The sequence below is a fragment of the Stenella coeruleoalba genome (genome assembly GCF_951394435.1).
Source record: "Stenella coeruleoalba genome assembly, chromosome: 20".
Taxonomy (NCBI): domain Eukaryota; kingdom Metazoa; phylum Chordata; class Mammalia; order Artiodactyla; family Delphinidae; genus Stenella; species Stenella coeruleoalba.
In genome coordinates, this window is record NC_137166.1 from 308,490 (window position 1) to 334,599 (window position 26,110).

Sequence of the window (26,110 nt, forward strand, 5' to 3'; positions counted from 1 at the left end):
CCTAGCGGGAAGGGTCAAGAGGCAGAAATTGGGTCCCGAAGGTGAGCAGAAGGTCAGGGAGTCGGCTCTGCGCCTCCTCAGGAGCCACCTAAACCTGGGTGACCTTGTGCTGGAGGTGAGTGGAAGTTGGTTGCGCCTTTGCCAGCACATTTGGGTTTGGGGATTTTGAGCCCAGCCGAGCATCATCTTCATGAAAGACACCTGGCAAGCCTCGTGAGTATCTGGGAGAAGCACGCACTAAGTTTGCTGTCCAGGTGAGAAAGGTAACCGGGAGCACGTATCTATTTGGAGGTAAAACAGTCCGGAGAGGAATCTGGTAGTTCTCAAAGGCTTCAGTAAGTTTCACCTTTTAAAATGCTTCTTTCCCTCGGAATATTTGGGAATAGCGCAGTAGGCAAGCACTGTGGACGCTCTGGGTGTTTTCAGGACATGGCTTGAATTTTAAAATGGAGTGCTTGGTGTTTGGTTTCTAGGTAGAAGGTCCTCCCGGTAAACAGCTGTGTCTCAGCCGGTTGATTGATTATGATGGTCCTGGGGCCCACATTGACCTTTCCAGTTCATTGATAGGTAAGTTAGAGCTTCATTTTCTCAACAGATTGTGTTACGGAAGAGCTTTATGTAAAGTGACTTTTTAAAAACAGTTTTATTGCAGTATAGTTGCTTTACAATGTTGTGTTAGTTTTTGCTGTACGTAAAGTGACTTTGATTTGCTTACAACAAGCAGATGTGTAGATTCCCCCAGGTCATGGTTTTCTGCTTATATGTGTGGTCACCAGCCACAAGCTTTTGTGACTTGCTGGAGGTTTGTTATGGGGCTCTTGTTTAAAAACAGTGACTCAGCATCGGACTCAGAAGCAGTAGGAACCAAAGTTACCCTTGGAAAAACGGGACAGAAACATGCCCCTCGTTTCTGGAAGTGGTGAGAACAGGCTCTGCTGGGTAGGGAAGTGCAGCAGGCAGCCAGAGATACAGGCTGATACCTGGGGAGACTGTGGTTTGGGTTCATACCACTGCTAGAAAGCGGATATTGCAGGAAAGCGAGTCCCACGAATGTTTCGGTTTCCTGATGCATATAAACTTCATGTTTACACAATAAATACTGTAGTCTGCTAAGTGTACAACAGCATTGTCTAAAAAAATGTACATACCTTAATTAAAAAATGCTCTGTTATTAAGATTCGAAAAACTGCTTTATTGGGGCTTCCCTGGTGGCGCAGTGGTTGGGAATCCGCCTGCCAATGCAGGGGACATGGGTTCGAGCCCTGGTCCGGGAAGATCCCACATGCCGTGGAGCATCTAGGCCCGTGCGCCATGACTGCTGAGCCTGCGCTCTAGAGCCCGTGCTCCGCAACGGGAGAGGACACCACAATGAGAGGCCCGTGCACCGCAATGAAGAGTAACCCCTGCTTTCTGCAACTAGAGGAAGCCTGCGCACAGCGGCAAAGACCCAATGCAGCCAAAAATAAATAAATAAAATAAAAAACAAAAAACCTTAAAAAAAAACCTACTTTATGGCTAAAAATGCTAACCATCATCTAAGCCTTCAGAGATTCGTAATCTTTTTGCTGGTGGAGGGTCTTCCCTCAGTGTTGATGGCTGCTGACTGACCAGAGTGGAGGTTGCTGAAGGCTGGGGGGCTGTGGCCTTTTCTTAAAACATTACAGCAATGAAGTCTGCTGTATCTTCCTTTCACAAATCCTCTCTCTGTAGCCTGCAATGCCGGCTGATAGCATTTTACCCACAGTAGAACTTTCAAAACTGGAGTCAGTCTTTTCAAACCCTGCTGCTGCTTTATCAATTAAGTTTATGTAATAGTCTAAATCCTTTGTTGTCATTTCAACAGTCTTCCTGGCATCTTCATAAGGAGTATGTTCAATCTCAAGAAACCACATCCTTTGCTCAGACACGAGACGCAACTCCTCATCCTTCAAACTTTATCATGAGGTTGCAGCAATTCAGTCACTTCTTCAGGCTCTACTTTTTTTTTCAATTTTTGTAATTTTTTAAATTGAAGTATAGTTGACTTAACAGTGCTTCAGGTGTGTAATAAAGTGATTCAGTTATACACATATAGATAGCGCGCGCTCTCTCTCCCTCTCTCTCGATACACTTTTTCAGAGTCTTTTCCATTATAGGGTATTACAAGACATCCAGTATAGTTCCCTGTGCTATACAGTAGGTCCTGTTGTTTATCTGTGTTTTTTTGTTTTTGTTTAAGATTTTTTGATGTGGACCATTTTTTTAAATTAAATTTATTTTTATGTATTTATTTTTGGCTGCATTGGGTCTTCGTTGCAGCACGTGGGCTTTCTCTAGTTGTGGTGAGCCGGGGCTACTCTTTGTTGCGGTGTGCGGGCTTTTCATTGCGGTGGCTTCTCTTGTTGCAGAACATGGGCTCTAGGCGCATGGGCTTCAGTAGTTGTGGCACGCAGGCTCAGTAGTTGTGGCTCACAGGCTCTACAGTGCAGGCTCAGTAGTTGTGGTGCACGGGCTTAGTTGCTCCGTGGCATGTGGGATCTTCCTGGACCAGGGCTCGAACCCATGTCCCCTGCATTGGCAGGTGGATTCTTAACCATTGTGCCACCAGGGAAGTCCCTGACGTGGATGATTTTTAAAGTCTTTCTTGAATTTGTTACAGTATTTTTTCTGTATTATGTTTTGGTTTTTTGGCCCCAAGGCATGTGGAATCTTATCTCCCCAACCAGTGATTGAACCCTCATCCCCTGCATTGGAAGGCAAAATCTTAACCACCGGCCTGCCAGAGAAGTCCTTGTTTATCTGTTTTATATATAGTAGTGTGTGTATTTTAATCCCAAACTCCTAATTTATCCCACCCTGCCCCCCTTTCCCCTTTGGTAACCGTAAGTTTTCTATGTCTGTGAGTCCGTTTTTATTTTGTAAATGGTTCATTTGTATCATTTTTTTAGATTCCACACGTAAGTGATATACCACATTTGTCTGACTTACTTCACTTACTTTGATAATCTTTAGGTGCATCCATGTTGCTGCAAATGGCATTATTTCATTCTTTTTTATGACTGAGTCATATTCCATTGAGTGTATGTACCACATCTTCTTTACCCATTCACCTGTTGATGGGCACTTACATTGCTTAGGTTATTGTAAATGGTGTTCAGGCTCCACTTTTAATTCTAGTTCTCTTACTATGTCCTCTACATCTGTAGTTACTTCCTTCACTGAATTTTTGAACCCCTCAAAGTCATCCATGATGGCTGGAATCAACTTCTTCCAAATTCCTGTTAATGTCAACATTTTGATTTTGATGTATCCTTCCCATGAATCACAAATGTTCTTAAGTTCTTAATGGCATCTAGAATGGTGAATCCTTTCCAGAAGGCCATCAATTCACTTTGCCCAGATTCACCAGAGCAGTTCCCGTCTATGGTAGCTATAGCCTTACGAAGTGTATTATTTAAATGATAAGAGTAGAAAGTTGAAATTCTTCCCTGATCCATGGGCTGCAGGATGGGTGTTATGTCAGCAGCCATGAAAACAGCATGAATCTCATTGCCCATCTCCAGCAGAGCTCTCGGGTGACCAGGTGCATTGTCAACGAGCAGTTGAAAGGACTCTTCTTTTTCTGAGAAGTAGGTCTCAACGGTGGGCTTAAAATAGTCACTAAACCATGTTGTCAACAGATGTACTGTCATACCGGTTTGTTTTTCCATTTTTTTAGAGCACAGGCACAGTTGATTTACCATAATTCTTAAGCGCCCAAGGATTTTCAGATGGTAAATGAGAATTGGCTTCAACTTAGTCTCCAGCTGCATTAGCCCCTAACAGGAGAGTCAGCCTCTTCCTTGCAGCCGGCACTGACTTCTCCTCTCTGGCTATGAAAGTCCTGGACGGCGTCTTCTTCCAGTAGAAGGCTGTTTCCTCTCCATTGAAAATCTGTGATTCAGTGTAGTCCCCTTCGTGGATGATCTGAGCTAGAGCTTCTGGAGGACTGGCTGCAGCTTCTCCATCAGCACCTGCTGCTTCACCTGGCACTTCCGTGCTGTGGAGATGGCTTCTGTCCTTCAACCTCATGAACCAACTCCTCCTGGCTTCAGACTTTGCTTCTGTGGCTTCCTCCCCTCTCGCATCCCTCATAGAATTGAAGAGAGTTAGGGCCTGGCCCTGGATCAGGCTTTGGCTGAAGGGAATGTTCTGGCTGGTGTGATCTTCTGTCCAGACCACTCAGACTTTTTCCATATCAGCAATAAGCCTGTTTGGCTTCCTTATCATTCACGTGTTCACTGAAGTAGCACTTTTAATTTCCTTAAGAACTTCTCCTTTGGCTTCGCAGCTTAGCTAACTGTTTGGTGCAAGGGGCTTTAGGTCTGTCTCAGCTTTCGACATGCCTTCCTCGCTAAGTCATTTCTAGCTTTTGAGTTAAAGTGAGAGATGTGCAACTCTTCGTTTCACTGGAACAGTTAGAGGCCACTGTAGGGTTATTAATTGGCCTAATTTCAGTATTGTGTCTCAGGGAAGAGGGAGGCCCGAGAGACGGAGCGAGACATGGGAGCGGCCGAGAGGTGGAGCAGTCAGCGCACACAGGATGTTTGTGGGTTAAGTTCACCATCATCTGTGCGTGCAGTTAGTGATGCCCCAAAACAGTTACAGTGGTGACATCGGAGATCACGCATCACAGATAACATGACAAATGTGATAATAATGAAAAAACTTGAGATATTGTGAGAATTACCAAAATGTGACACAGAAACACCAAGTGAGCAAGTGCTGTTGGAAAAATGGTGCTGATAGACTTGCTGGGTGCTTACAGACCTTCAGTTTGTAAAAAGAGGCAATCTCTACAAAGTGCGATAAATCGAGGTCTGCTTGTCTGTTTCTAGGTCCCCCACCCCACTTTGAGAATACGAGACAGGGAGAGTTCTGTGGGAATAACAAAAATAAGTTATTTTCTGGTCTTCCACATTTTTATTATGTAATGACTGTCATTTCAGAAAGATGCAGTCGGCCCTCTGTATCCATGGGTCCCACGTCTGTGGATTAAACCAACCTTGCATGGAAATACTCAGGGGGGGAAAGAATTCCACAAAGTTCCAAAAAGCAAAACTTGAATTTGCTGTGTGCCAGCAACTATTTCCACAGCATTTACATTGCTTTAGGTATTATAAGTAATCTAGAGATGATTTAAAGTGTCCTTGAGGATGTGTGTGGGTTATACACAAACAGTACGCCACCTTGTGTAAGGAACTTGAGCACCTGCGGATTTTGGTGTCCACGGGCGGCCCTGGAAGCAGTCCCCCTGGAATACTGAGGGACGACTGTACTAACTAATTCACTCATTTGTTTTCAATCGCTACTCTGAGAACCCTACACCCCAGGCTTACGTCGGCAGCTGATCCCCGAAGGCCACAGTGCTGCTTCTCTGTGCCGGAATTGTACGTGGATTTCACAGACTGTGCACGGTGCAGGGAGCCAGCTCGTCCACACACTCTCTTGTGTGGGCTTTTGGATCAGAGCATAAGAACTTAGATAAGAAGCTCTTCACCTTGACCACAGAAATATAAGTAGACTTGCAACTCGTGAATTTTTCCGTTTCTCCTGCTGAAGGCGGTGGCTACCATACGTATTGGTATTTGTATAAAAATAAAAGCCTTGTAAATAAAAACAGGGATAAACTTTCCCATGGGTACAAATTGGAAATGAATGGCTAGAAATGAGCATTTTCTACATTTCTGCCGTGAGTTATTTCTTGACCACAGTGGTGGATAGTATCTAGTACTGTCACTTGGAACCTTTACAACAGTTGCACGTGTTTTCACTTCTGTAGTGGTCTGTGTTTCAAAGCCTTGAAGGTAATGGGCATATGATACAGTTTCCTGGTTTCTTTAAATTAGTTTTGGAAGTCAAATAAGCAGGAAACAGTTTTCTGGTGGCATCATCTATTTCCAGGCTGCGCAGCATTTCTCTTTATTGAGTGCAGACCAGGGGCTGGTCCTCGGGGCAGGTGGCTGCCTGTGGGCCCAGCTTCCACCTGGCAGCCCAGGGACTGGCACATCTGTGGCATGCGATGCCCGCCATGTGTGTGGCTGGCATCAGGAAGCCAGACCCGTGTCCAGTCAAACATCATCGTACGGTTGTGGGAGTGGTAACTATAAAAAACTGAAATTTGTTAAAAGTTCTCAATTTATTGTGCTCCTTTGGAAAGAGTTGCTAAAGTTCTTGGTCAGAATGTATCTGCCAAGCTCCCTTGTTTTTGTCATACAAAACGCACAGATGTGTGTCTGCAACCATGGGCTTCAGGTGCTGCCCTGACTCTCGTGAGCTTCTTCAATCAGACTGAAGTTGTCTTACTTTCATACCTCATGTTTCCCCCCAGATCTCTTCTCCCCTTCAAAAGGCAGTTTTCTGTGGTGCTAGAGCTTCGGAGAAGGCATTTAACCAACCTACTCCAGTTGTGCATTTTGTTGTGCGTGTCTGTGTTTTGTCTCATCTTTAAGGCTCTGCTTTGCGCGACCAAGCCGCGCAGCTGGGTGTTCCAGCGGCCGTCCTGTGCAGCCAGGTGGTGGCCTCTGGCCTCGTGCGGGTCTGTGAGGCAGATGCGGTGCCCCCTCCCAAGGTGCTGCTGACGCCGGACCAGAGGGTAAGACACAGCACGAGTTGCTGTTCAGCTGTTTGGGAAAGTTGGACATTCAATACTGTTTCTTAGAAAAGATTCCACCTCTCTTTTCAGAAGAAACTGTCTTCCTTGTTTGAGATCGCGCGGAATTTATCAGCACAAAGCATGTTCTCCCGTCTTTCCTTCTGTCAGGAATTATGGAAAGCACAGGTAAAGTTGAGATTGTAACTCTGACTCCAGGGTTTGCAAGCAGTGTTCTGTGGACTTTGGTGGAGCCAGTAAAATCCCCGGGTTTTGTTAGGAATTCCAGCAAGCATCGTATGAATTACAGAGACTGGGGTGCCTCTGTGGATGGGAAAGAAGGACCGTCAGTCACCATGTTTGTCAGTATTCACCCATCATTAGTAATATTTATTAGAATAGACTATGCACAGAAACATCATGCTTTGCTTTCTTAGGTATATTATGATGAACGATTTCCCAGGGTAGCATAGTAAACTAGAAAAATGTGATTTAAAGTGATTTAAAATCCTTCTTTTTTTTTTTGGCCGTGCTACGTGGCTTTGGGGATCTTATTTCCCCTATCAGGGATTGAACCCGGGCCCCCTGCATTGGGAGCAAGTGGAGTCTTACCTGCTGAACTGCCAGGGAATCCCCTCATCTGTTCTGTTTTGAAGCATTTTGAATGCAGTAGGCCTATAGATTTTTTTTTAATTTTAATTTTATGTTGGAGTGTAGTTGATGTACTGCTTTTTGAACACTTCAAGCTATTGCTTAGTTACTAAATGAGATCAGTTAAGTATATAGGAGAAGGAAAGAAGAAAACCAAGATGATGGTGCATTCATGGTTTTTTTCCCCCCTTTTATCCAGCATACAGTGTAGAGCTCAGTTGACTATCAGGCGTTGGTATGGCCCCTGCGCCCGTTGGTAACTAGCTGAATGGCCCTGGTGTTTGCAGGTAGCAGAGAAGAGTGGGCGGCCATGGCTGATTGGGTGGTTAGGAAGGGCTTCCTGGAAGGAAGTTGCGTGGGGTGTGAGGCATGAGTTCCTGGGTGAAGAGGAGGGCACTGTGGGTGTTGGGGCCGAGTCCAACGGGGGCTCCTTGTTCGAGGGGGTGGGCACATCAGTGCTATAGCCTGGAGGGCCTCCCTGGGAGGGCAGACGAGAGTCTGAACTTTGTCCTGAAAGCTGGGAGGAGCCACAGAAAGGGTTCTAAAGCAGAGGAGAGATTGGCCTGGCCAGTTACATTTTGGAATCTTGTGTTGGCCATAGTGGAGAAAGGCCTGGAGGTGGACTAAGCTAGAGGCTGGGCAGAGAGCAAGCCTGAGCCTGAACCTGGTTGCGGTGGCGGGGGGCGGGATGAAGGTGGGGATGTGAGTGTTGAGAGGCTTGGTTTTCAGGAGAGCACGTGCTGAAGCACACAGGCCGAACGTCTTGTAGGAAAGTGTGTGCGTGAAGGACTGACTCATAGTTCCTGTCATTTTCTGCAGAATTCTTTGCTGCTTGAAGCTGTGTGGCGCCTTCATGTTCAAAACATTGTAAGCCTCCAAGAGCTGCTGGAAAGGTATACCAGTGATTATTTACCATTAAAGTAAATCGAACATTTAAGTTAAAAATTAAAATTTTATGTAACATGAAATTTAATTAATATTACATGATTTATTTTTTTCTAATCTAGTATGATTTATTTATATGTAAAACCAAAAATCACCTAGAGAAGCAGTTGCTTTATTATTTAAAGAGAACGTTTGTTATAACTGAAGTCTTCATCATGCACAGACTTGGTAATGTTTTCTTTGTATAAGATGTACAGTGCGATAAGATATTTTTAAAAGCTAAAAAAGAGACATTCAGGTAAATATGGCTGATAGAATGTGTGCAACTCTTACCTCCTGAAATCCCACCAACAGTCAGAAAGGGGGTTTTATAAAAGGAATAACCCCATAAGGTTGGGAGAGTCTAGGGGAGGAGAAGCAGGAGGCGGAGGGACGGGTGGTGAACGACTTAGCAAGTGAGCAGGCGGTGCGATGGCGCCGGGTGCCTCTGGGTGAGGGGGTGAAGGGGAGGGGGGCTCAGGATGAGCTGACTGAGAACACACATGAGGAGCATATGGAGCTGGAGGTGGATTGTCTTCTCTGCTCTAGGCAGCCAGGCAGTCAGTCCTCCCCTGGTCGACAGAAGGCTGGAGGTTTACGTGTTTATTCTCTGGTCAGGGAAAACAGACAATGTCTAGTTTGGGGGACTGTCAAGCACAGTTGAAAATGTTATATTGAAACCGGTGGCAGCATGACACGTGGGTCACATCCAGAAGTCGTGGAAGATTGATCAGTTTGACTACGTGAAAACCGTATCTCCCAGCATACATGCCTGATGTCAGGGCTCCAGATATATGAAGCAAAACCTGACAATTGGAGGGAGAGATGGACTTTCAACTGTGGTCATTGGAGCCTTCAGTCCCCCACTTTCAGTAAGGGGTGGATCACCTGCTCAGACCAGCAACGACCGGAGACGAGAGAGAGCAGCATTCGCAGCTGGCGCCCGCGGAGCGCCCCACCCGGTGGTGCCCAGTGCCAGGGGAGGCCACCCGCTTCAGGCCATAAGCCAGGCTGGAGTAAGTTTACAAGGGTTGAAACCATACACGGCGTGTTCTCAAGTCACAAAAGAACTGCATAGAATCAACAAGAAGTTTTGGGAAATCCATAATATTGGGAATTAAGCAATAGACTTTTTTTTTGTTTTTAATAAATTTCTTTCTTTATTTTCATCTTCGGCTGCATTGGGTCTTCGTTGCTGCGTGAGGCCTGTCTTTAGTTGCGGTGGGCGGGGCTACTCTTCGTTGCTGTGTGCAGGCTTCTCACTGTGGTGGCTTTTCGTTGCAGAGCATGGGCTCTGGGTGTGCGGGCTGCAGTAGTTATGGCACTTGGGCTCAGTAGTTGTGGCCTGTGGGCTCTAGAGCGCAGGCTCAGTCGTAGTGGCTCATGGGCTTAGTTGCTCCGCGGCATGTGGGATCTTCCCGGACCGGAGCTCGAACCCGTGTCCCGTGCATCGGCAGGCGGACTCTCAACCACTGCGCCACCATGGAAGCCCCACACATCCTGTTTTTATTTTAATTAATTAGTTAATTATTTTTGCCCATGCCGTGAGGCATGCAGGATCTTAGTTCCCCGACCAGGGATCAAACCTGTGCTCCCTGCAGTAGAAGTGTGGAGTCCTAACCACTGGGATGCCGGGGAATTCCCCACACATCCGGTTTTTAGAGCTTACTACAAGACTGTAATTATCAAGAAAGTGCAGTCCTGGCATAAGGATTGACATATAGATAAACAGTAGGATTGAGGATCCAGATGTAAACTCACACATTTATGGTCAGTTCATTTTTGACAACGGCGCTAAGACCATTTAATGGGGAAAAACGGTCTTTTCAACAATGGTGCTGGAACCACTGGACATCTACATGCAAAAGAGTGGTGTTGGACTCTACTTCACGCTACAGATGGCAACTAACTCAGTGCATCAGAGACCTAAACCTGAGGGCTAAAACCGTAAACCTCCTAGAAGAAGATCTGAGGGTAAATCTACCCGACCTTGGGTCAGGCAGGGGCTTCTTGGATATGACACCGAAAACTCATGCAACAAAAGAAAAAATAGGTCATTTAGCCTTCATCAAGTTTTAAAGCTTTAGTGTGTCGGCCCTATCGGAACAATGAAAAGACAATGCATAGACACTGCTTGCAAATCACATATCTGATAAGAACCTAGTATCTAGGATAAAAGAATTCTTAAACTTCAACAAGAAGAAAAATAATCCAATTCAAAAATGGACAAAGGATTTCAGTAGACATTTCTCTAAAGAAGATTTACGAATAGCCAAGCACGTGAAAAGATGCTCATCACCCTTATTCTCCAGGGAAATACAAATGTGACAGGTGAGGGCTCCCCCACCCCGCTCTGCGCCCAGACAAGGACTGTCCTGCAGGGCTGCTGCGCTGCTGACGTCTAGAGCCCATTATCGCTACTCTCGCTATTTATTATTACTGAAATTTCTTTTTTCTCCCAAGAATAGTAAGCTACTCCAAATAAATAAACTATTTGAAAAGAGTGATTTTTTTTTTTTTTTTTTTTTGCGGTACGCGGGCCTCTCACCACCGTGGCCTCTCCCGTTGTAGAGCGCAGGCTCAGCGGCCATGGCTCAGGGGCCCAGCCGCTCCGCGGCATGTGGGATCTTCCCGGACCGGGGCACGAACCCGCGTCCCCCGCATCGGCAGGCGGACTCTCAACCCCTGCGCCACCAGGGAAGCCCAAAAGGGATGAATGATTTTTAACATCAGTGGCAGCCATTCCTGATGCCCCTTGTACATCTGCTGGCCCTGTTGTGGCTTGGGACGGGAAGGCTGAGGTAGTCGCTAGCTCGCTGTCAGTGGAGTGAGTGTGAAAGAAAGTGGAATAATGGGGTCAGGTGAACTGCGTGCTTGTGCCCCCAGCCATGCCGACTCTCAGGCCGTGGTGGCCTGGCTCTCCAGGGACCTGCGCCTGCTGTGTGAGCAGACAGAGGCGCCCTGTCAGCACGCCGACGTCGCCAGGGCTATGCTTGCTGGTAAGTTCACGGCAGAGGTGGGTTCCTGGGTACAATTGCTTTAGACCAGTGGGAACGCTTTCTGCTCTGACGATCTGTGGGAAGCAGAGCGGCCGACACACTCCAACAGGAAGGCATTGCAGTCCATACCTGTCGTTGTGGGTTTGCATTGAACTTGAGTTGTGGAAATGTCAGCTTGTTGACCCGATGGGTTGGGCCGGAGCTGGTGTGTTAAGGATGTGCACCTTGTGACCTGCTAGCAGAGGCAGGTGGCTCCCCCGGCATCCCAGCTCCCACTTTGGGGAAGCGAGAGTCCAGGGCTGATTTGACTGAAGACGCAGTTCCTAGACAATGCGCAAAGGACGTAGGGTCACAGATTGGTTATTTACATATCCCAGGGAGCTGGGGATGGGCCGTCCTCCGTCCAGGTCACAGGCGAGCAGGAGAGAGCACAGCAGAAGGCACCAGTGCTTGTATGGTGGCCACTGGCTTTCCACGGCTCAATTCTAGGCAGTAGTTTTACAAGGTGCCCGGGAGAAGCAAAGTGGGAGCTTGGGCAGGAATCCTTATTTGAATGTGGGGACTGTGGGTGAGCAGGGCTGCCCTGCTGTGGACGCCTGGGCAGCGCCACACCCTGTTCTTCTGTCACCTTCCCTTTCTCTCCGAGTCAGCAGGCCCGCCGTCACACATACCGAAGGAATGCAGTCCACAAGTAAACGGAAACCTAGATGGGAGGGGTTCCCTACAGTTAGTTGGCTTGTGGACTGTTTTCCTTTGCAAAAGGTGCATTCCTTCTTCCTAAAACTTTCCTGGTGATGTGAATTATTTCCAATTCCTGAATCCTGTAATCTGGTCCCAGATTAAGTTTAAATTGAAATTTGACAAAATCTTTTTAATTTCAGTCCCATTTGTCGTAATCTTTTCAGAAGTTATGAGTCCATTTCCTGCCTCATTTCCCACAGTGTAATGCTTCCGAGCCCTAGAACCGTCCTTGTATGGTTGGTGTAGGAGATTGGCTGAGAGGAAGGCCACGTAAAACCCTTAGTAGATACTTTTTTGTTTTCAGTGAGAAAATCCTTCCTATAAACTTGATGGATTGTGTTTCCTTTTCGCATAGAGTGTGGCTCGGGGAAGAGGCTGTCCTTGGCTGGGTTCGGTGGTGTGGTCGGTGGGCTCCCTGGGGCCAGGAGCCAGTGTCCCCTCAGCTCCATGCAGGTCCTCACTCTGCCGGCCCCTCTGAAGCTGGTGGTCTGTGTGATTCACAGCTGTTCAGAGACCACAGTGTATGTAAACGCTTTGGTTTTGTGGGTTTCAGATTTTGTGCAAATGCTTGTTTCGAGGGGATTCCAGAAGAACGCGGATGTGAGAGGAACCGTGGACCCGGAGTGGATGTCCCAGGTAGGAGGACACCGGGCCTCGTGGGGCAGCGGCTGCAGCGCGAGGGGCCCACGCTGTAGTTGTCAGCTCTATACGGGGAAGCGCGCTTGGCTGTCACCGCAGGGCGCTCCCTGAGTGCAGATGTGAGGGCACGGGCACGGGCCTGGACGGTGGTCTCTCCCCCATAGCTCTTGAGGGTAAAGCCCTCCCCACGACCCAGATCCTGGGCCGTGCCTGAGGGGGAATCTGGAGATGAGCTCTTTGTAAAGTCGAGTCTTGCTTTACTTTGGGGTGGCGGCTTGCTGGCTTGTGCCCCTGTGTAACTGCAGCGTTCTGTCCCCGCAGGTGGCCGTCGCTGTTCTCGAGAGGATGCTGGCTTGTGAGTGGCTCCGTGGCCGGGTGGCAAATGGCCTCCCTTGCTGCTTAGGGCCTCCTGTGGCTCGCCGCCTTTGCAGCTCAGCGCTGCTCCGGGGAGGCCTCTCTCGCGGCTGTGATTGGGTCTAAGCTCACGAGCTGGCTTGTTTCTCTCCTGCCGTCAGTTTTGGTGGCTTCACCCTTGATCTCCAGAGCAGCAGAGGTGGCCAGTTGAATGGTTCATTAGGGAAGCATTTTCTTGCCTACATATTGGCTTGATTTTCAAGGCTTAAGTCTGGTATCACTGAGACACTTGGGATCTTGCAGGGCTTGTGCGTCGGGGGGTTCGGGGGCCTAGGAGGCCTGTGATGGCAAGGTGTCCGTTACCTGACTTGCCCAGAAGCAGTTGGTCGGGGCTGTTGATGATGGATGGTGATGCTGTGCTGATGTCTCTTTTCTGCCTCAGCCGCGCTCGAAGCTTTGGCGGCCGGGATACAGGAGGGGTCCGCAGCACACAAGGCAGTGAGCTGCTGGTAAGTTCTGGGGGTGGGCCTGCCGGCTGAGTGGTCCCAGGAACGCTGGTCGCCCCCGAAGGCCCAGTGATCCTTTGCCATTGTGGTGACATCAGGAGCTGGAAAGCACTAGAAGTCCTCTGAAGATGAGGCCCTTCCTGTGGGAACCATGCCACCTCCGGGTCTGAGGGGAGGGGGTCTGAGGGGTCCCAGCCAGGGAGACCTTGCCCGTCATGCCTGCCCCCACAGGACCATCCGCTTGCTCTCCTTGGTTCTGTGGAGGCGCATCCAGGTACTTGGGGGCGGAACGTTGGGGTGTCGGGTTTGCTTCAGAGTAACATGGGGTGAGGCCACCTGGACCTTGGCTCTGTCCTGGGAACCCAGGAGATTTCCCAGCATTTCCAGGCTTTGTCACTCTTTCCATTTTTCCGTTATTTTGCTCCTGATTGCCTCTTCTCCACGATTACTTTGATCGTCCTCAAACCTGCTGGGTGAGTACTTCACTCATCAGCATATAAAACACTGCACTTTCACGATGTGCCGAGTCCCTGCTCAGACTTGTCCTGAGAGGCAGATCACGACTTTTCACGATTTTTATTTCGTTGCCAGCACTTAGAGTCAGACGTCCCCCCCAGTCTGGGTGGCCATCCTGCCTGGAGCCTCCGCACTGCACGTGTGACATGGGCAGTTCACGTGGCTGCTAGGGCCCCGGATTCTCTCCCCTGATCATGACAGCCCGCTGTCGGCCCCGGTCTCCCTTTGTCCCTCCTGACCTGTCAGTGACATCCTGCTCCCTCTCCTTTTCTTGCTTCTCCTGTCGGGAGAAGGACGTCCTTGGCTCCGGGTGGGGTTGAGAGCCTCCATGTGCCGGGGCAGGATCAGGTGCTCAGTGGGAACCAGGGCCCTGCCACCTCTGGTTCCCATTTCACAGATGGGGAGACTGAGGCTTTGCGACTGTGCTGGGCCTGGGTCCAGCCACTGGCTGTCGTCACCGTGGCCTCCGTCACCTCCTGCGAGGCCCAGCCTCCTGTGGCCTCACTCTGGCCTTCTAGCTTCTCCATGTGGCAGCAGCTCCATTGCCTTTGATTCTGTTCTGTTGAAGCGACGCTCCCCTGGATTCCATTTCTGTCTGCGGCACGGCAGCCTGGCTGGGGAGGCGTGGGCAGGGCCAGCCTGTGAGCCTGTGAGCCTGAGCTGGGGGTCTGGAGTCGGGGGCCTGCAGGTCCCTGGCTGCTTTGCCAGCGAGCCGCTCCTTGTGCGTGAGGTGTCGCTGTCAGGTGCTGACACTGCTGAGTGGCGGAAACCGGCAGGGGTCTCCTCCCCTGAGATCCTCTGCTGCTTCTGCAGGTTCGGTGTGTTCAGTGGACACATGTATGGAAGTATAATTTCAACCGAGTCTCCAAAGAGGTTCTTCTGTCACACTCTGACCCAGATCCTCACCCACAAGCCTGTGCTGAAAGGTGGGTCCTGGTGCCCTGGGTGCCTCCCTTGACAGAAGCTCGGGCCACGGATGTTAATGCTGGGAGGACAGTCCGTTTGTCATTAAATATCTTCTCATTTGAAAGCAACACTTTCCCGTAAAGAAAATTTAGAATTAAAGAAGCGTCATCCATTATTGCCAAAGTAGAATATCTTTAATATGAAGCCCTTCCTGTCTTTCTAGATAGGTTTTTAAAACAGTGCTCGTACTGTGAATTCCAAGGTTCTGTTTCTGCGGCTCACGTCAGCATTTTCTGTGGGTGCATGGCTTTCTGAAGGGTGTCCGACACCCGAGTCATCTTCTGCCTGACGCACTGTCCCGTGAGGGCTGGGCGGTCCGCGAGGCTCCTCATGGTGCCTTCTCTGTGGTGCTGTGTCCAGGGGCGCACGGAAGCCCCCGGCACAGGCTGCTGCCCTCCCGGAGGGCCTGGCCTGGCTGATGAGTGCTTTCCAACTGTGTCCTTTCAACACGTCCTCACTGACTGCTTATTCTTAGTGAAAGTTTAAAAGCAGCAAAATTAAAGTGTAACTGATGGGTTGGAGGATGTTTATAGCAGATATGACCAAGGATTACCAAAGACAGACAGTTCATGACATAAAAAAATGGCTGGAAAATGGGGAAATGGTGAAGTTCACATACATTTGGAAAAGTGCAAATTAAAACAAGGTACTTTATTGATACTGAACTTTTTGATGATTACCGATGTGACATTATGTGTATTTCCTCCTGAATGAAGTTTCCGACGCTGTTCAGATGCAGAGAGAGTGGAGCTTTGCAAGAACCCCGCCTCTGCTCAGTGGCCTGTACCGTAGGGTAAGTGCACAGGGTGGGGTCCAAGACCTGCTGCACGGGCTCTCTGGGTCCCAGGAGATGCCACAGCCACGGCCGTCCATGGCTGGACCGCCGTCCGGGTGCAGAGACCAAACTTTTCACTTGGGCAAAGCACCTTGTCCCCAGAGGAGAACTCCCTGCAGCCACTTCTGGCTGTGGGGGTCAGGAGGGCAGGCGTCTCGAGTCCAGGCTGGGTCCGACGCGGAGTGGGAGGGATTGGGGGTCCAGCTTTGACACTTCGGTTTCAGCTCTTCGTGGTCCTGAGCCCAGAGGAGCTGGTGGGCCACTTGCAAGAGGCTCTGGAGACACAGGAGGTGAACTGGCAGCACGTGCTGTCCTGCGTGTCCACACTGGTGATCTGCTTGCCAGACGCACAGCAGCTCGTTGATGGTGCGCGGGGATGGGAGCCCCGTTGTGTTCCGTGCGTGCGTGTGCGTGTGATCCGTGGACCGGCGTTGGGGCGAGCCTGCGGGCGGAATCGCTGTGTCTGGCTCAGTGAGGATGGAAGCCCTTCCCGCCTACCCAGCCGGTGCCCTCTGGACCGCCCTCTGCTGTCGGCCTGCCCGTGTACCCGCTGCTCGGCTGCGTGTGGGCCGCCACCCAGGGCCTGGGGGTCGGTGTTGGGTGAGGGGACTGTCCTGCCTGCCCCCGCACCCCCGCCCCAGTCCCCGTCCACAGCCGTGCCACTGTTCTCACCTAGGTTGGGTGTCGCGTTTGCTGACTCATGCGTTCGAGAGCTGTGACCTGGACAGCATGGTCTTGGCGTTCCTGGTTGCACGGCAGGCTGCGCTGGAGGGCCCAGCTGCCTTCCCGTCCTATGCCGCCTGGTTCCAGGTGAGCCGCCTGCGCTCCCGCTGGGGTCGGCTCTGCCGAGGCTGCTCAGATTCCCATCTGCCTCATTGAGCCTCCTGCCGTCTCTCACGAGAAAATGAGTGAAATCCAGCAGGAAAGGGTGAAAGCGAACACAGCTGCCTTTTTTGCACAGTGTGCTGCGCTGTGATTGGTTTCACGTCTGTCGGGGAGCGCCCTCCTCTCTTCCCTGTTTCCCTCCACCTGCGCGTGTTGCCCCTCTTCCCAGGCTGCTGAACCTGGCCGGGCCTGGGGGGCATCGTTGGGATCAGCTTTGACGGCTGGGCGTGTGTGGATTTGGGCTTACGAGCCCTGTTCTCTGCAGAAGCTTTGGGTGGTGTAGCTGTGGCCTCTTTGGAGAGCCCGCCTCTCTCTGCATCCACCGGGCTCTGTGCCTGGTGTGCCGTAGAGATGGTGGGCGTGGCTCTTTCTTTCACGGAATGAAGCTCCCTCCTGGCCCCGTGCTTCCCCCAGCTCCACACAGCGGGCCAGGGGCTCCTGCTGGACGCACGTGGACTCAGTGACTGCGTCCACAGTCCTGGCACTGAGGGACTTACCAGAGTCCACTCGGTGCTCCGAGCATAGGTCCAGTGGTGTCGGCCTTGTGTGCTCGTTCTGATGACTTTGTGCCTGTCGTCTGACAGCACAATTGTTAAGAAGAACCACAGGGTGTGCTTTGGAGGAGGAGCTTCCGTGGGCCTCGTGCTGTTGCAGGTGGGCCTCTTGTGGCTGGCATGAGGCGAGTGCTGGTCTCTGCAGGCTCATGGGGACATAATTCAGGGCCGACACCTCTTCAGAACCTCCCTGCCCTGGGCACCCCCAGGCACCCCTGGGTGCCCTGGGTTCTATAAGAGTCCACTGTCCTGCTGTGGCCTGGGCACTTTGCCCAAGGGCCCACCCCTGCAGGGATCTCATCCGCTCAGACGGGCTTGGAGCTGGAGTGGAATGAATTCACCTGTGAGGAAGGGACTCTCGCGGGGTGGTTAACAAATCCTGTCTCTAATGTTCATAGAAAGGCACCATATTTACCATTTTCTCCAGCAATATATTTTTAATTTTTAAAATAAATTTTCAGTCCATCTGTTTAACTAGGCCACAGCCATGCCGTCCTAAAGAAAAATGAACTGAAATGGCTCTGCTTCCCTTTTTCTGCTGTTTTGGAGGCCGGGATGTAGCCACGGCCACCACACGGCAAGTCCTCCCGTCGCCCCCACCTCATACCCATTCTCTCCACAGGCCACCTTCGGGAGCGCAAGGGGCTTCCACGGTTCCAGCAAGAAGGCGCTGGTCTTCCTCTTCAAGTTCCTGTCTGACCTCGTGCCCTTCGAGGCCCCCCGGTACCTGCAGGTGAGAGGCCGGTGGCACGTTCAGCTCAGGGAAGCCCCGCAAGTGACAGTCACAGAATGCAAACGCCATCCTGGGGTGTTGGTGCACTCCTGGGGAGGCATGTTTCTTATAGTAAATGCCCAGAAACCAGCCGCATGTGGTCCTAGGAGCTGGTGAGTGAGCAAAGGGGGCCTGGTGCCTGCATAGAAAGGGGGCCCCATAGCACGGACACCGAAGCCGGCGAGTGCCCTGGGTCCCGTGGTTGGTTTTTAAAAATGATACATTTTTATGTATCTGGAAGAATCTGCCCCCAGTGGCTGTGGACGTTCCTTCTGGGAGTGGAAGACTTCACGCTCCAGTTTACGTTCTTTATCACCATGTACATTAGTCTCATGATTAGAAAGCGCCTTGCAGTGAGCTTTCTTTTGTAATCAGATGACTATAACCAGCATCCACTTTGAGGGGTAGGGCACTTGGAAGATGAATCTCACCTTCTTTCTTTAATTAAGAAATGCGTATTTCATTTCAAAGAATACACGTGACGTAACTCATGCAGCCTGGAGTCTGGTCTCCCCGTGCATCTCAGTCCCTGCCGCCCCTCCTGGCCCCGTGCCGAGACCCTCACCCAGGACTCCGTCTGCCCCACCTCCAGCTGTGGCCCTGGGGTCTTTGGCTAATTCTTCAACTTTGTTGCCGTCAGTACGAGTGTCTCCCCCAGAAAGTCAGGACAGCTGACGGGCTGATGGACCTGCTCCGCCCTCTGCCCGCAGGTGCACATCCTCCACCCGCCACTGGTTCCCAGCAAGTACCGCAGCCTCCTCACCGACTACGTGGCGCTGGCCAGGACGCGCCTGGCCGACCTCAAGGCGAGTCCCAGCCTCCCCTGCTGCCTGCCCCTCCTCTGTCTCCACGGAGGCCAGTGCCTATCTGGGTCCTCACATGCGCCCGTGTCTTTGCAGGTTTCTGTAGAAAACATGGGGCTCTATGAGGATTTGTCTTCAGCTGGGGACGTCACGGAGGTAATGTCCCGGCCTTGTCGCTGAGCGTCTCTGCGTGTCCGAGCCTTTTCTGTCTGGGCCCCGGTGCGTGTGCGGCAGCCGGGGTGAGCTGTGCTCCAGGGCTTGTCCGGTCGTATCCACACTCTTCAGAGCAGCAGCGAGGGTCACCTTTTACAGGGATGCTTCTTCCAGGAGGTCCCCCTTCCCGTGGTTTCACGGACAAAGTGGTCTGTAAAACAGTTGGGGAAGGGCGGTGTCATGTTCTTCTAGGAATTACGGAAAGAAGTGTGAACTATATTTATGTAGACCAGATGTCGGATGGCCATATGCGATGTGTGTGTGCTTTCCTAAGACACTCTTACTTCAAAGTTGCGAGCCTCTGGCGAGCCCTTGCTGTTGGACTGTTAGGCGAATACTTTAAGTTTTCTATTTAAGATTTATCGCTGTTCACAAGTTGCCATTTCATAATTTTTTTAAATCTCAAAAATTAGGTCTTGGCACCTTCCCGCCTGAAAATCTTGCATTGGGATCCTTGTCTCTCCCAGAAGGGCAGCAGGAAGCGGGGTGGAGTGCACAGACACATGGAACCTGGGGGTGGCTGTGGCTCCCCAGAGGTGCTGAGCTCTCTGGGGCCGGGCCAGCAGTTGACCACTCCTTGTGGTTTTGCTGGTATCAGGGCATTTGTCTGCATGTCCGCTTGCTCTGTCATGCCTGTCGCCTGACCACAGAACCGTGGCCCCGCTCTGCTCCTGCCTTTTCTTTTAAATCTTCTGTTTTTTTCCGTCCTCCCCACTTGGAGCCAGCCCCGCTGCCAAGCGGCCCAGGATGTTGAGAAGGCCATCATGGTGTTTGAACACACGGGGAAGATTCCCGCCGCCGTCCTGGAGGCCAGGTGGGGTTACGCTGCCGGAAGGGCTGGTGGGCAGGTGCTGCTGAGCCCCTGCTGTGACATGAGCTCCCTTGCGGAAAGCCCAGGTGCCCCGCAGCACAGACTGTTCAGAGGGACCAGACAGGCCCTCCCTGTGGCCACGATGACTTTTCTTGTTCATGCTTCAACGGTGACCGTGTGAAGCCAGCACAGGGAGTTGAATAGCAAAATTTTGTTGAATTTGGTGTGACGCCAAAACACGTTGAATTCTGGTTGCTACCAGTACGGGGTAGCTGTGGGGTAGCTTTGTTAAGGCTTTGCCTCTGAGAAACGCTCACAGCTTCCAGCTCCCACGGTCGACCTCGTGGCCGCGGATGAACCCAGGTTCCAGGGCCGTGCATCTGGAATCCTCCAGACTCTCAGGGTGCAGGTCACCAGCACAGAGTTCCCTTTGTGTGAAATGTCCCAAAACAGTGGGAAAGAAAACTTGAAAACGTGATATAATGTCATAGCCTTGAAACGTGACACCACGTGGCCCACGCTCTGGCCTGCAGGGACGGCCCTGGACGGTCATTGCCCTCACTGAGGGTCCTCTGGTCGAGGTGGGGCACCCCTGAGCCTGGCCTTTTCTGTTGCAGCATATTCCGGAGGTCCTACTACCTGTCCCACTTTCTCCCCGCCCTGCTCACACCGCGAGTGGTCAGTACACGTCGCCGTGAACGTGGGGCTGGGTCGGCAGAGAGCGGGGTCCCTGTTGGCGTCTCACCCAAGTCCTGTCTTCCCTCTCAGCTCCCGAGGATCCCTGATTCCCGGGCCGCTCTCACAGAGTCCCTGAGGAGGTATGCATGGCAGCGCGGCTCGTCTGGGGGCTAACGCAAGGAGCTGTGGCTCTTCTGCAGAGAAATGTGTTTTGTCACATGTATGCTTTACTTATAAAAAGTTGGCTCAAAATTAGTCGGTTAAAATGTTAAAAAGAAAATTTCTTTGATTCTGAATATCACAACTTAGCATTTTTCAATGAACTTTTAGGATGATTAGTCTGGGAATTAAAGAAAATAGTGTTTTTGCTACATAATCATTGGGAAAGGAGGAGAATTTAAGGAAAGAGGGAAAAGGGAGAGGTGAAAGCCTTCCACTGTGATGATTTGGGGAGAGTGGAGACCATGTGTAGCACGGGGGTCCCATCCCCCGGCTCACACTGAGGACCTCCAGGAGCAGAGAGGTGGTAGAAACAGAAAACGATCAACCCTGTTTCCCAGTGTCTTATGGGAAGTGATGGGTCCTGTGAGAAGATTGAAAAGATAAAGGGCCTAGAAAGTAAAAATAAGCTTTTTCATCTTATGATTAGGCCATTCTCTGGGATCCTTACTTCTGTTTATTTTTGGCATAAGATATTCCAAAAGTAAAGAGACCAGTAAAAAAAACACCCCTATGCCCCATTCGCATTAATATTTTTGCTATCTTTCCTTTTTTCCTTGAAATAGTCCAGATACATCTTACCCCAGGTCTCTGATCCCCTCCCCTTTTCCTCCAAGAAAATCATTATCCTGAAGTTGGTGCATAAATTTTTCCTCTATTTTTTATCCTTTGTTTTATATGTTTATAACTGTAAATCGTGTCCACACACAAACACACCACACAGCGTGCTCTTGTGTGTTTTCAAAGTGGATTTGATAGCAGTGTGTGTTGTTCCATGACTTGCATTGTCACTCCCCCCGCTGGTCGTGTGCTCTGGTTTGTTTAATGCTGTGCGGAGTTCTGTTGTGTCTGCAGACTGCCACGTCGCACCCCCCTGGGTGCAGGCCACATGCCTACGGAATAAATAGATGCACTCACCACCCTGGAGTTGGACCCTTGGGTTACTTCACGTTCGTGTTCTGTTAGCGGTGCTTCAGTGAACACCCTTGGCTGTATCCCCATGAGAGCTTGACAATTTTGAGTGCAGTTTCATTGATTCTATAGGTTAACTTGAGGCGTTTGGCTTTATTATGGTACTGAGTTTTTCCTTCCAGGAACACAGTACATCTTTGTTTATTCAAGTCTTTTACTAGTGTTTTTTTTTTATAAAACTCCTGTAAATTGTTGTCAGCCTTGCTACTCGGTGCCTAGCTTTTGTTGTGAACTGCATGTTCTTTTCTGGCTTCTCCATCAGCTGTGCTGAGGTGTAGGTGCCCTTGTTTCCGTTAACTGTTGAACGTACTCCCAGCGGGTGGTGAGATTTTCTATGCAGTCACGCTGTCCACAAGATCAAGTTTGCCTCCTCCTGTCTGATTATTATGCCTCTCGGTGTTTGTCACTGTATTGGGTAGGATTTTAGTATAATGAGCAATCGTAGGAGTGAAAGCTGGCCTCGCGCCTTGTTCCTGGCTGAAACAGGACTGCTTCGAGAGTTTTACCATTTATATATATATATATCCTCCTTACCATATTAAAAGAGTTCCCTCTGTGAATTCGCTAAGGACTTTTAGCAGGAATTCATGCTTTTTTTTTTGGCAACCCTTAAGATGATTGTGCTGTTCTCCTGTCATCGGCTATGTGATAATTACATTGATAGGTTTTTCCACTGTCTTTGCGTCCCTGGAATACCCCCTAATTGGTAACAGTTTTTTGTTTTATGAACTGCTGAATTTGGTTTACTGATACTTTATTTAGAGTTCAGGCATCTGTGTCTCATTTTGTTACACTCACCTTGGCTGCTTTGCCATTAAGGTATTTGGTTCCTCATGGAACAAACCGGGTAGCCTTCCCTCTTTCCTGTCCCCTGAAATAGTTTGTCACACAGGGATCATGTGTCCCTTAAGGTTTGGTAAAATCTGGCTGCAAAATCATCTGTTCCTGGTGTCTTTTGTGGAGGCGAAACTTTTGGCTGCTGACTCAGTTTCTTGAATGGTTATTGGTTTAGTCAGGTTTTTTATTCTCGAGTTAGCTTTTATATATATTTCTAGAAAATTGTCCATTTCATCTAAGTTTGCAAATCTATTGATGTATCATTTTTCATGATATTCTATTGTGATTTAAAAAATTTGTCTACCTCATCTGTACTTTTCATCCCTTAAAGTTTTTTTTCATGCTAGTGTTAATTTTGCCTTTTTTTATGACTCATTCATTACTTAAAGACTTGTCTGTTTCATTAATTTTATCACATAACCAGCTTTTAATATTGTGTCCTTCCTGCTGTTTTGGGTTTTTTTAATACATTTATTTATTATTTTTATCTTTGGCTGCATTGGGTCTTTGCTGCCGTGCATGGGCTTTTCTCTAGTTGTGGCGAGTTGGGGCTTCTCATTGAGGTGGCCTCTCCTGCTGCGGAGCACGGGCTCTAGGCACACGGGCTGCAGTAGTTGTGGCTCGCGGGCTCTAGACTTCAGGCTCAGTAGTTGTGGTGCATGGGTTTAGCTGCTCTGTGGCATGTGGGATCCTCCCAGACCAGGGCTCGAACCCATGTCCCCTGCATTGGAGGCGGATTCTTAACCACTGCGCCACCAGAGAAACCCCCTCCCTGCTGTTTTTTTTTTTTTTTAATAAATTTATTTATTTTTGGCTGCGTTGGGTCTTCGTTGCTGCACGTGGGTTTTTCTCTGGTTGTGGCGAGCCAGGGCTACTCTTCGTTGCGGTGCGCAGGCTTCTCATTGCGGTGGCTTCTCTTGTTGTGGAGCGTGGGCTCTAGGTGCGCGGGCTTCAGTAGTTGTGGCATACGGGCTCAGTAATTGTGGCTTGCGGGCTCTAGAGCGCAGGCTCAGCAGTTGTGGTGCATGGGTTTAGCTGCTCTGCGGCATGTGGGATCCTCCCGGACCAGGGCTCGAACCCATGTCCCCTGCATTGGCAGGCGGATTCTCAACTGCTGTGCCACCAGGGAAGCCCCTCCCTGCTGTTTTAAAAAAAATCTTCTATTTGTTTTTAGATTTTAACTTTATTATTTACCTTTTCTTTTCTTTGGGTTTACTATGTTGTTCCTTTTATAACTTCTTAAAGTGGTGGTTTAATTTATTGTTTTATAACTTGTGTTTTAAAACAGGCATATTTTAATAAATTTTACCTCCAGATATCACTTTAGCCACCTTCCAGAAGTTTCACTGTGTAGTTCTTGCACTGTCGGTCAGTTCTAAGTAAATACTCAACCATTGTGCTATGATTTTCTCATAATTTGTAAGTTAGTTTTAAGTAAATTTAAAAAAATTTTAAACATTTAGGTGTTTGCCCATGAGTTTTTATTGTTGAATTCCAATGTTAATTTCATGTTTCACAAAGAATATGATTCACTTTATATGGAGTTTTTTCTACTAGTCAAGACTTCCTTTCAGAATTTGCTTGGAATTTGCAGACATTCCGCGCATCCTTGAAAACAACACATGTCCTTCAGTTTGGGACTGTAGGGTCTGTCTGTTAAATTTTGCTTATTCTCAAGTTTTCTGTATCCTGAATAGTTTTCTGTGTCTTTGGTTTATCAGTTTATTGTGGAGGTGGTTGTGATTTTGTCATTTTCTCCTTATAATTCTGTCAGATTTGTCTTGTTGCAAGAAAGTTTGTAATTGTTAAAATACAGGCTTCTCTTGCTGGGTGTTTTTCCCTTTGTTATTATGTAATGTCTCTGTTAGGCTTTTTACCTTAGTTTCTGTTTTGTCTGCTCTTAAAACCGGCTTTTTTTTTTTTTGGTATTTGTATGGTATGCCTTCTTAATTTTTTTTTTATTGGCTGCGTTGGATCTTTGTTGCTGCACGCAGGCTATCTGTAGTTGTGGGGAGCAGGGGCTACTCTTTGTTGCAGTGCGTGGGCTTCTTATTGCGGTGGCTTCTCTTGTTGAGGAGCACGGGCTCTAGGCGCGCGGGCTTCAGTAGTTTTGGTACATGGGCTCAGTAGTTGTGGCTCACGGGCTTAGTTGATCCACGGCATGTGGGATCACATGTCCTGTGCATTGGTAGGTGGATTCCCAACCACTGCGCCACCAGGGAAGTCCCTAATTTTTTGACATATTTATTTCTAATCTTTAAAAACGAGTTTTGTCAGAGTTAAATATAGATATAGATTAAAGAGTCCTGGCAGCAACATGGATGGACCTGGAGATAATCATACTAAGCGAAGTAAGTCAGACAGAGAAAGACAAATACCATATGATATCACTTATGTGTGGAATCTAAACTATGACACAAATGAAACAGTGACAGACTCACAGACATAGAGAACAGACTTGTTGCTGGGGAGTGCAGGGGTGTGGACGGGGAGGAATGGAGTGGGAGTTTGGGATTAGCAGATGCAAACCATTATATATGGAATTGATAAACAACAAGGTCCCACTTATAGCACAGGGAACTATATTCAGTATCCTGTGATAAACCATATTGGAAAAGAATATGAAAAATAATATATATATATATGTATTACTGGGTCACTTTGCTGTACAGCAGAAATTAACACACATTGTAATTCAGCTATACTTGAATAAATTTTTTTTTTAAAGTTAGATTAAAGAGTCAGATACTTCTATGAAGTTTATTAAGAGAAATAGCCAGGGGCTTCCCTGGTGGAGCCGTGGTTAAGAATCCACCTGCCAATGCAGGAGACATGGGTTCTAGCCCTGGTCTGGGACGATCCCACATGCCGCGGAGCAACTAAGCCCGTGCGCCACAACTACTGAGCCTGCGCTCTAGAGCCCACGAGCCACAACTACTGAGCCTGTGTGCCACAACTACTGAGCCTGAGCACCTAGAGCCCGTGCTCCCAACAAGAGAAGCCACTGCAATGAGAAGCCTGCTCACCACAACGAAGAGTAGCCCCCACTCGCCACAACTAGAGAAAGCCCGTGTGCAGCAACAAAGACCCAATGCAGCCAAAAATAAGATAAAATAAAAAAATTTATTTTTTAAAAAAAGAGAGAGAGAAATAGCCACTCCCCACCCATCCCTGCCACTTCACTTTCTTTCTGGAAGCAAGCATTTTCAACTCAACTGATTTTTCGATATTTCGCCCCGAATCTCCATATAACATTATTATTTTGGTATTAATTTTTCTGTTTTAGTTTTCTTTCCTTTACCAATACACATAGCTGCCCTTCCTGTGTTGGTTTTGAAAAATTGCTTTTTAGGGCTTCCCTGGTAGCGCAGTGGTTGAGAGTCCGCCTGCCGATGCAGGGGACACGGGTTCGTGCCCCGGTCCGGGAGGATCCCACATGCCGCGGAGCGGCTGGGCCCATGAGCCTGGCTGCGTCCAGGGCCTGTGCTCCGCGGCAGGAGGGGCCACAACGGTGAGAGGCCTGCATACCGCAAAAAAAAAAAAAAACAACCACAAAAACCCCTGTTTTTTAAGGCTATCTAAACAGTATTCAGAGTTGATCATTAGGAATCGTTACTTTCTGTTT

The 26,110-nt window shown here is 49.2% G+C and overlaps 1 protein-coding gene across 1 annotated transcript in view; it reads left to right on the plus strand.

The window, feature by feature from the left end:
• The window catches only part of FANCA (FA complementation group A), a gene marked incomplete at its 5' end in the record, with an annotated part of 49,284 nt that overhangs the window by 1,025 nt on the left and 22,149 nt on the right, over window positions 1-26,110 (plus strand). Inside the window, 19 exons of the mRNA XM_079906712.1 lie at window positions 6-115; window positions 474-567; window positions 6,471-6,613; window positions 6,704-6,799; window positions 8,081-8,154; window positions 11,072-11,184; window positions 12,479-12,561; window positions 12,886-12,919; window positions 13,361-13,427; window positions 14,754-14,866; window positions 15,623-15,699; window positions 15,966-16,107; window positions 16,418-16,551; window positions 17,803-17,913; window positions 18,663-18,758; window positions 18,852-18,911; window positions 19,694-19,782; window positions 20,397-20,457; window positions 20,548-20,597. Coding sequence (XP_079762838.1) covers window positions 6-115; window positions 474-567; window positions 6,471-6,613; window positions 6,704-6,799; window positions 8,081-8,154; window positions 11,072-11,184; window positions 12,479-12,561; window positions 12,886-12,919; window positions 13,361-13,427; window positions 14,754-14,866; window positions 15,623-15,699; window positions 15,966-16,107; window positions 16,418-16,551; window positions 17,803-17,913; window positions 18,663-18,758; window positions 18,852-18,911; window positions 19,694-19,782; window positions 20,397-20,457; window positions 20,548-20,597 — 1,747 coding nt within the window. The remainder of the gene's footprint in view (window positions 1-5; window positions 116-473; window positions 568-6,470; window positions 6,614-6,703; window positions 6,800-8,080; window positions 8,155-11,071; window positions 11,185-12,478; window positions 12,562-12,885; window positions 12,920-13,360; window positions 13,428-14,753; window positions 14,867-15,622; window positions 15,700-15,965; window positions 16,108-16,417; window positions 16,552-17,802; window positions 17,914-18,662; window positions 18,759-18,851; window positions 18,912-19,693; window positions 19,783-20,396; window positions 20,458-20,547; window positions 20,598-26,110) is intronic.